This window comes from Aedes albopictus, chromosome 2 (genome assembly GCF_035046485.1).
Source record: "Aedes albopictus strain Foshan chromosome 2, AalbF5, whole genome shotgun sequence".
Lineage (NCBI taxonomy): Eukaryota > Metazoa > Arthropoda > Insecta > Diptera > Culicidae > Aedes > Aedes albopictus.
The window spans coordinates 209,691,420-209,701,782 of record NC_085137.1 but is presented as its reverse complement, the minus strand read 5'-3'; the positions used below and the strand labels follow the sequence as shown (position 1 = coordinate 209,701,782).

The 10,363-nt window shown below is 36.9% G+C and overlaps 1 protein-coding gene across 1 annotated transcript; it reads left to right on the top strand.

The window, feature by feature from the left end:
- Positions 1–2,327: 2,327 nt before the first annotated feature.
- LOC109622028 (proton-coupled folate transporter) lies at positions 2,328–8,900 on the top strand. The gene is made up of 8 exons (XM_020076221.3): positions 2,328–2,655; positions 2,716–2,932; positions 2,997–3,110; positions 7,011–7,259; positions 7,318–7,793; positions 7,859–7,985; positions 8,045–8,201; positions 8,268–8,900. Exons 1-8 carry the CDS (start codon positions 2,527–2,529, stop codon positions 8,362–8,364), a joined length of 1,566 nt encoding a protein of 521 aa, XP_019931780.2. The 5' UTR covers positions 2,328–2,526; the 3' UTR covers positions 8,365–8,900.
- Positions 8,901–10,363: the final 1,463 nt, after the last annotated feature.

The following is a 10,363-nucleotide window of genomic DNA, read 5'->3' as shown; positions in this document are numbered from 1 at the left end:
GGTCAGATCGGGTTGCACGTGGGCATCAGTTCTTGATGTCCGCTCAGCAGTAGGGCGCGGGCGGGGTTGACCCTGCCCGCCTTCCGAGGACAAAGGGAGTGGCGAGGACCACTCGGGAAACTGGCTAAGCGCCAGCATGCTATCGGGATGGACTCTCCAGAGCGAGTCATCGATGTTCGTTGCTGCTAGGCTACGGCAGCTAACCTTGAGGGTGCGATATGCACTAGCCCCTCTCTGAAGCAATACCTTCTTGGTGGTTCCGGAGAGACGTAGGGTTTGGCGACCATAGGAATGTGTTTTAGTGGGTCGAGGAAAGAGTAGTCCTGGCTTCTACCGGCACTGTAGAAGACGGCCTCATCCCCACACTACCCTAACCTTCCTGTTAGGGTGTCTGATGAGCAGATTTATCCCCCTATGGTTTAGAAGGAAAAAAAAAAAAAAAAGAGGCAAAGGAACGAATGACTGTCTTGCGTTGCTTACTTCAGAAATTCAGCTTGCCTTTGCTCAAAAGCAGCAAATGGGCTCAGTGTTTTTGGATATAAGGGAGCTTTTGATTCAGTTTGTGTCGATGCTCTCTCTGACAAACTACACGGAAGTGGCCTTTCACCAATTTTGAACAACTTTTTGTATAATTTGCTATTTGAGAAGCAGATGAGTTTTGCTCATGGTGACTTGACAGTTTCACGAATTAGCTGTAGATCTTGATCTGTCCATGAAGGATGAGATCACCGGAATACCAGATTCTTTTCGTTCCGTGTGTATTCCACAAATTTTTTCAAGTAAGTTCGGGCATGTAAGCGGGGACAGATAGTTCTTCACAGACGATTCGAAAACCGATGATTCGAGTGGTTTCGGTGTCTACAACGAATTTCATAGCGCCACCTACATGCTTTAAAAGCCATGTTCGGTATACATTGCTGAGCTAGCGGCTATATACTACACCTTAGAGTACATTCGCACTGTTCTGTCTTGATACAATTTAAAGGTGATTCAGGCTGATTTAGATCAAGGACAGTACAAAATTATGCAAAAAACAATATGGCAGTGTTGCCAATTTATCAATGGATTTATTGGAATGGACAACAATAAATTGTTTAAGCTTTGTATATTTTGATCCTAATTCCAATTGACATTCTTCCTATGTAAACATTGAAGTTGACAGAAGTGTTGCCAAACCTCGGGTAGGTATGCGTTTTCGATTGGAAAATTTCTGATAAACACGATGGAATCAAATTTTTAAAATTAAAAAATAACATGTTTGGCAACACTGTATCTAAAAAATAATATTTTTCTGGATTCCTCTGACAAAAGCCGGAAGTAAAAAATGTGTATTGTTGTTTCAAAGCTATAAATTAAGAACAGAAAACTTGGATTTTTCTCGCAAAGATGAGGGGTGCTGCCACGAGCCGAGGGGTGATCCGTTCAGCACCAAAGTTAGATTTTTTCTTCCTTCTTTTAAACAAACAGCCCAACAAAATTTGGTCAAAATCCGCGATGGTCGAAAACATGCGGTGTGTACACTTGATGTGGAATGACGCATGTTTTGAAAGATACCGCTTTTAGATTTTTTTAAAAACAAAAAAAAAGAAAGAAAAATTTAAACAAAAAAATCAAACAACTGTCAATAAACTGTATTCCCAGTATGATCATTTCGTGCCTAAAGCGGCCATGTAACTCTTTGGCATATATTATCCGTGTATCTACCACACGATAAACGAATGTAAAAATGGTCTATTGATAGAATAAAGATTTAGGTAATTAATGTGAAACTAATTATAGACCACCAGCTTGAGAAACAGACTCAACAATAAGAATATCAAACAGAATATTGAAAAGACAGTCTAATTTATATTCATGATCATCTCAGGCTGAAGACGGTAACAAAGAGTTCAGCAGTATAAATACAATGATATGAAATTGAATTTCAGCATACCCGGTATCTCACTTAATCATGCAGGTTGAAGATATTTGATGGGATTTTAACGGACGAAAATTTCAATATTGAGTATAACTATCCTAACCTCAGAACATTTAAACTAAACCGGTCTTTTCCTGTCTCTTCGCACCAATAAAATTCGAAGTCGCATCTCCTTTTAATTTTCGCTCACTGTGACCCCACAGTCAAACAAGTTTTTGGAGCAACTTGCTACAAGCTACCGTAAAATGGAGCAACATTGATCTGATCAATGAAGTTGACCGCTTGATAGTGTGTGACAATAAAAATAGAAGATTCCAAATCCCTGCCGCTAAAAAGCATTAATTGAGCTTCGAAAATATGTGTGGAAAAAGCAAATCAACGCTGACCCAATTCACGGCGGTAAGAACAACGGAATATGTCACACAACGGAACACCCAACTGAACGGTCACCAACGATCTCAACGCTCGATGCTTCATTTTGTCAACCGCGCATGATAGCGAAGAATGATCATTAGAAACGCGGTTGTGGAATGAACAGGTCCTACATTGTACCATTTAGTTTGTAAGGCAGTGTTGCAGAGCAGAGTGTGCGCATCTAAATAGTCGAAATGATTGAAGTGATAAAAGCGCATTATAAAAGACTTATATCCAACATTACGATCGAGCCGGTGATAATATTTTTCCTATTTGGGTATGGTATTCTCTTTACGGGGTTGAAGAACTTTGAGCTGGAGAAGGTATGAACGTTGGAAGTTGTGTATAGTCCGAATATGATTGTTGATAATCCTTAATTTCAGGCATGTGCAACTAAGACGGATTATGATTTAGAGGTGTGTAAATACTTTCCTCAGCTGGAAGGAACCAATGCCTGTAAAGATAAGAATCAATCATCCGTGGTTCCAGAATTAGTAAATTACACCATGGATCAAGGAGAGTTTAGCCGCGTGGCTTGCTCTGCGAAAGACGAAGCCGGTGATGCGTTGCTTGTACTGAATTCGTACAGAAATATAATAAGTATATTCAAAAATTACGTAAGTTTTCTGGAACGAATTAATTGATTGAAACGATGATCTTACAGCTGGAGTTATACAAGCTGTTGTATTACTGTTTGCCGGTAGCTGGAGTGATCGAGCTGGTTTAAGGAAACCTTGCATAGTAATCCCAATAGCTGCGGACATTGTCAGTCTGATTGGTGAGTACTGCACCATTAAATGGACTTAACAAAATGTTTACCAACAATATGTAGAATGTTCTACTTAACTTAAAATTTTCTATAGAAATAGAAAACTAAGCTGAGACGAAAAAATCTATTGAAATGACGTTATTCAGTCTGCATATCAATTGCCTAATAAAAGTGCCGCACCCCGAGCAGAAGGGAATAACAACAGCATTAGGAGCTGTGTTATTTGGGTAAAATAACTGAATAATAGAATCGATTAACATATTATGTTAAATATTAACTTGTCTGTCATAAGCGGCAAAATAACAAATATCATAACAAAAAAAAAATATTCTTGGAAAACCATTTTAAGAACTTGTTCTGTTACTTTCAATAACTACTTAAGAACAGTGAATTTGGAAATATTTCAATAACAAATTTTGATATTAATATGTTATCAATAATGATCGGAAAGTGAAATTTGTTATGATATCAAAATCGTAACCAAGTAAATTATGATACTTCAGCCATTCCATAGAAAAACGATATAGTGCATCTCCGATTGTCGTGAAACTTGGTGGGCTTGCAGTTCTTCGGAAATAATTAGACCCGTATTTTTTTATTTCGTCATTAGGGTTACCAATTTTCATATAGGGTGGTCCAAAAAATTAATGATTTTCAAAACTAAAAATTTTCAAAAAATCGTAACTTTTGAACCAGTTGGCCGATTTTAAACTTCTTTTTTTTTGTTTGAAAGCTATTGTAGTTTTCAGGAAAAATACGTTAAAGGGGCTAAAATGTAAAGAGTATCATAAAATATGCAAATATATAAGTTTTCTCACATTTTCATGGTCTCGGGACCAAAGAGGTACCCTGGTTTTATATTTTAAACATAAAATTCAGGAAATTTGGCGTAACATATCAAAAAATCAGAGATGTATGTTTTTTAGTTTTTGAGATATGATTTTTTGAAAATAAAAGGTCAAATTTTCCCATACAAGACACTTTTTTAATTTTGATTATATTTTGATTCCTTATAATATTATGGATTCCAAAACCACCAGGAAACACTTTAAAAAGCAAAACTATGCATAGTTTTATGAGAATTTGCATTTTCAAGCAATTTTAGAGTAGCTAGTACTAAAATATATGACTCTCTATATTCAAAAAATCATATCTCAAAATCAAAACAACTTACATTTTTTGATATGTTACGCCAAATTTCCTGAATTTTCTGATAAAAGTATAAAACCAGGGTACCTCTCTGGTCCCGAGACCATGAAAACCCGAAAAAACTAATATATTTGCATATTTTATAGTACTCTTTACATTTTAGCTAATTTAACGTATTTTTCCTGAAAACTGCAATTCAATTGCATTCAAACAAAAAAAAAAGAAGTTTAAAATCGGTCAAATGGTTCAAAAGTTACGATTTTTTGAAAAATTTTAGTTTTGGAAAACCTTGATTTTTTGGACCACCCTATATGAAAATTGGTCACCCTAATGACGAAATAAAAAAAAATACGAGTCTAATTATTTCCGAAGAACTACAAGCCCACCAAGTTTCACGACAATCGGAGATGCACTATATCGTTTTTCTATGAAATGGCTGACTTATTATATAAAATTATTCACTTTGTCTCACAAACCCACCAATAACATGAGTAACAATTCTTTAAATGATCGAAAAATACTATATTCAGTTTTTAATTCATTCTAAGAGAATGTAAAAAAAAATCTCCCAGAAATTTTTCCGAGAGTTCTTCTACAAAATCATTCACAGATTTTCAAAGACTCCTACAGAAATTCCTCCAGAATTATGAACAGAATCCCTTCAAGGATTTCTTCAGAATGCCGTGTAATTATTTGACCCGAATTTCATCTTAAGATGTCTCTGAAAATTTCTTTGAGAATTTCACCAGGAGTTTTTCAAAAGATTTTGCCAAGAATTCTAAAACTGCTCAGAAGAATTACTTTTGGAATTTCTTAGAAGATTGCACCAGGAGTTCTATTGAAGACTTCTCCAGGGTATCGAAGGGAACTTCCAAGTGTTTTTTTTTTCGAATATTATTTAAGGAATTTTCAGAGGATTTGCTCAGAAATGTCCGTCCTAACTGTATACAAAAATGGAACAAAACAAAAGGACAGGTCATTATTATCGAATTGTTGCTTCGATTTTAAAACTTGTTACTGTTGTGCTGTTGTTGATAATTGGTCAATAGTACAACAATAACAAAACTTGTACTTCAACAAAACATGTTATTAAAATGAAATTGAGTGAATGTTTATAAATAGCTTGAAAATTTGCTATGAAAAATTATGCCTTGATAATTACATAATAACAGAACAAGATATAAAAACAGGTTTTGTGAATTCATAGCTATTAATTTGATATTCTCCTCTGCTTGGGACAAAATATAATATTAAGTTAATGAGCCACATTAGCATTTAATTTTAATGCACCATCAGAACTGCATAAATTATGGTATAATATCCAAAGCTCTGTTTTCCCTGGCCAAGTTCGTACCCTGGCCAAGTTCGCAGGGGTTGACGGTATTAAAGTGAAGGAGTTTCATTTTGATTATTGTATTGTAATGTAGTGTTCTTTAGTGAAACATATCACCTTTTTAACACTTTAATGCGCCTCCAACGGTTCATCATGAACCGGCTGCTGCAGATGGATGATCAGCCATAATATGCATCAGACATGCTCGATAAACACGGAGGAACCGCCGGGGCTTAGTAGAGTCTATTCCCAAGCAATAGTTCCAAGTCGGTTGGATTTGAGAAGGTTTCGATGATCGTTACAAATCCTAATAAAAGTATTATAGGATTTGTGACAGGTCTTGGAACCTTTTACAGCCAGCTGACTTCAAAATGTTGTTTGGGCTCTATTTCCCACGTTTCTCGGTTGATTTTGATTAGTAATTTATTAATGTCATAGTCGTTTTTTTCGAATTTTTACAATGTTAGTTGGTCATATTTTCTTTAAATAATGCAATTAAAATTGACCGAAGAATTAATAGTGGGAAGGAGATTTGTAGCACTTAATTGTGCTGATAGATTCGAAGCTAACGTGCGAACACTTAAACGCATTTTTGACGTCAATGCGTTCGACGTGACATTTTGGACAAAAACTGACTGCTTTTTATTAATTGAGCAACGTTACTTGTGTATACTAGGTTGACATTTCTAGGCTACGCTTGGGAAAATGACATGGTTTATCTAGGTATGACCGATAGGACAATTGAACGAATTTGAATATTTTTCATAGTATTTGTAGCGAGGTGAAAGTTGAAATGAAATCTTTATTATTTTAAAATTTTATTGCAATCAACTGACCAACTTGGCGTATTTTTGTTTATCTTTTAGATGGTATTATGACACCAACAGAAAAATATCAGAAGTTCAGTTTCATGTTTATGTGGGCTTTGGAACGATGACAATTTAAGGACACAAGAGATGAACACAGAGAAGTAGAAAACGATTAGCGAAATCAAGAAAACAATTTGACACAGGATCGACTATATCTTAACATACACGGTTCGATTGATTCGATGAAAAAAAAACAAACATACGACAACTGATTTAACGAGAAGTAAAACATATTGAACCATACCACAAAATCAAACAAGAAGACAAACACAAACCTTGTGACCATAACACTACATAGGCAAATCCTGACTGACTGACCAATTGAAAACTTTCCAATCTTCTACCGTAACTTTCTGAGTCAGTTGCAACAGTGTCTTAATGGATATCATTTTCCGCGTACGGCTGGCAAACTGTTTCTGAAAGATTACGTATTCTTTTCTATCTTCGGGTCTAGTGTAGAGGTCTCAACTCTATTCAGAGTGCAGCTAGAAACCTAGCAAAAAAAAAAAAATATCCAAAGCTCTGTTTTCCAAATGTTTGATTCTATGTTTTTTTCAGCGCTCATCGTCTGTGCCATCTTTATGCGTGAAATCCCCCTGGAGATCACTGGAATTCTACACCAGCTTATTAGCCACCTCGGCGGAGGAGGTGCAATGGTGCTGACTGGAATTTACAGCTACCTAACGTTGGTGACCACCGAGTCAGAGCGAACATTTCGATTTGCTTGTACACATGTGATAATGACCATTGTTCCCATTATTGCTAACTTCTTCAGCGGATTCATATTCAAAGCTCTTGGATTTATTAGTATTGATATCTGTGGAAGGAATATTTTCTAGTTGTTCAACACCTTCTATCATTGCAGAATTGTGTATGCTGTGTACTGTAACACATTCCATTGCACTTTTATATGGCCTGTTAGTCCTGAAGGAACCATCCAAGGTGGATACTGTTGCTGATTCAGGTGTCACACCCAAAGAGGACACCGTCCAAAACGAACCACCGAAAGTGTGGAAGCTTTTCGACTTGAGCCTTGTGACAGATTGTATCACAGTCCTCACGAAGAAGCGAAACTTCAACATCCGCAAATTACTGATATTGACGCTGGTGGTGTACTTCGTGAACTTTGGAGCAGCAGGAGACGTTAGTCCATCCCAAATCATTGCACAGGTTAGGTTTAACTGGGCCACAAATCTGGGCATGTGGAATGCATATGACCTGCTTACTACCCTGCTGGGGACCTTGCTGGCAATAGGAGTGCTGGGTAAACGCTTCGGTGTCTCGGACCACCTCATTTGCGTATTTTCAGTCTGTTTCACTTTGGTAGCGAAACCAATTATGGTGAGCAGCAGTTTGGCGAATAACTGTGTGACGTTTGTTGAATGAGTATTCCAACATGATTCTAGGCTTACGCAGCTACCGCAGGGATCGGTACTCTATTCTACGTAGCCACATCAATAGATGTATTCGATGGAAGCAAAGTCGTAGCTATTCTCAGTATTGTTTCCAAATTGGTTGAGCAGAACGAAATTGGTAGGGCAACGTAATGATTATATTTTACTTTAATTATGATAATATTTATTTAATTGCAGCTAAAATTAACTCGATCATGGGGATCATTTCATCTATTGAATCCATGATTTATCCAACAATCTACAGTCTTGTGTACTTCAGTAGCAAAGAGGTCTTCATTGGTGCCATCTTTATGTTAAGCGAAGCTTTTCTGCTGATTTCACTAGGATTCTACGTGTAAGTGAACATCTGGATTCAAGTATGCTCATTAACCAACAATGATGATTTTTTTTTCTAATTCAGCTTATTGTACATCATGTCGAGGAAACTCAACGGCAAAAATGACAATCAAGGAAGAGAAGGAGTGGATAACTATGCAATGGAAGCGACTGCCATGTGATAACGAGAAGTGCATTATGCTTATGAAATAGTTATAAATGCCGCAAAATATTGAGATACCATTCATATTGGGTAAATTAGAAATCCTCAGCTGAAGGAGACGATTTTTTGACATTTACTGGAATGATAATTATCCGAATGTTAACAAAAGGTACCTTTATTCGACCGAATCGGACGCAACAATGTAGAAAGGCTCCATGAGGATGCAAGAGAATGGATGGTAATGATATACTAATTATGGAAACTACGATATCCAGAGAAGGAAATGTTCTCCTAATTTACAGTCAACAAATCAAATATGGTTCCCGGAGTCAGCCTTGTAATTTTACCGAAGTCACTATCTTTCTAAGTAGGGTCTGGGACCATTTGGGCAGGGGGACCTATTTTGGGTACTTTCTGCTATAACTTAATCAATGTTTAACCGATTGACTTGATTTTTGGAAAACGATCAGATACGTTCAGTAGGTATCTAGCTATGATAAAAAATTCAACATTTCCTGGAAAACCCTTGGTGCGGTCTCAAATGCCCAAGAGCAAGACCTATTCTCACGAACTAAGTTTCTTCATCAAATACCAAAATAAGCTGTTTTCAATACCTGAGTAACCGAAAACCTGAGTTTTCAATAACCTGAGTAACCGGCATCCCGAGCAGGAGAAAATAGCTGAAGAATAACTAACTCAGGTATGGAAAATCGAATACCTACAAGCTGAATGAGGTATAAAGTAGCCCTGCATAAGAGGTAAAATACCTAAAATAATAACTGATGTGTATTCTGTGCATAACGCGTGAATAATGACATCAGGTATGGCAAGATCTAAATAATAATCGGCGATTTTCCCGCACAAATAGCGATTTTTCCATAATTGAATAATACCTCAAGCAATCCTCAACACCTCATTGAGGTATTGTATCAATACCTACAAAATACCAAAATAAGTTATTTTCTATACCTGGATAACCAACCAATACCTTGTCTTGGTATGATACCCTACTTTGGTATTCTCCAGTTATGTGTCAGTTATTCATTCCTGCTCGGGATATAAAGGTCCCAGCGTATCGATTTTCTTGGGTTGTGGGAATACTGTTTGGGAATTAATGCATAAATCTGGGGAGCGTTACAAAGATACACGAAATTACAAAGTTTCTACACACTTAATTCAGATTGCCGGGATATCAGCATTTTTCCATTACTTTGCCGAGATTTGCACAGCCGAGTAATCAGCAAACAACAATTTTGCTGAGATCTCAGCAATTTTGACAGTTCATTGCTGAGCTTCGGCAATCTTTTTGCTGAGAGTCAGCTAACAAATGTCACTTTTTGCTGGGATATCAGCTGATAGTTTTACTGAGCAGACGGCTGTGCGCGTTTTTGCCGAGCCCGCAAATCTGTTTTGAGTGTGTACGCTGCCAAAAGGTTATACGTTATTTAGTTACACTCAATAATTTGGCAGTTTTGCTCAGTTCAGTGGTTCCCAACCTATGGCTAAGGGCCAAGCGAATTTCCCAAGAATCGAAGAGGTCAGGATGAAGTGAAAAGGGTTTTCGGATTCTGCACTTCAGAGAGTGCTTATCACAATGTAGTTGTATAACAAAGTCCAGTGGTTCCCAATTTGGGGTCACGGCCCAGAAGATTTTCTCATGAAGCAATAGTGGTCACAATGTCTGTGACAAAATAATAAAACATCGCTAAGTCATCCACCAAATGAAAGCTTAGTTTTGTTTGGTGCCAAGATGGAAATGATTATAATATAGTTGTTTTGCAAAAGTCAATGGTTTCCAATCTAAGTTCACGTGCCTCAAGAACTTCACAAGAACCAAAAGTGCTAGGAAGAAGTGATCGTGTTTTTCGAATTGGTCATCTCGAGAAGGACTATCTGCAATACAGATGTGTTGCAAATATCATTCGTTTTCAATTTATGGACATGCGAATTTCTCAAGAATCGGAAGTGTGAGAATGAAATGAAATTATTTTACGAGACTTTCAGGAGGTCTCATGTTG

Excerpts from the sequence above, each read along its gene's own strand:
- LOC109622028 (XM_020076221.3), top strand. The coding sequence starts at position 2,527 with ATGATTGAAGTGATAAAAGCGCATTATAAAAGACTTATATCCAACATT. Across the intron at positions 2,933-2,996 it reads TTCGTACAGAAATATAATAA|CTGGAGTTATACAAGCTGTT; the intron begins GTATATTCAAAA and ends ATGATCTTACAG. Across the intron at positions 3,111-7,010 it reads GGACATTGTCAGTCTGATTG|CGCTCATCGTCTGTGCCATC; the intron begins GTGAGTACTGCA and ends TGTTTTTTTCAG.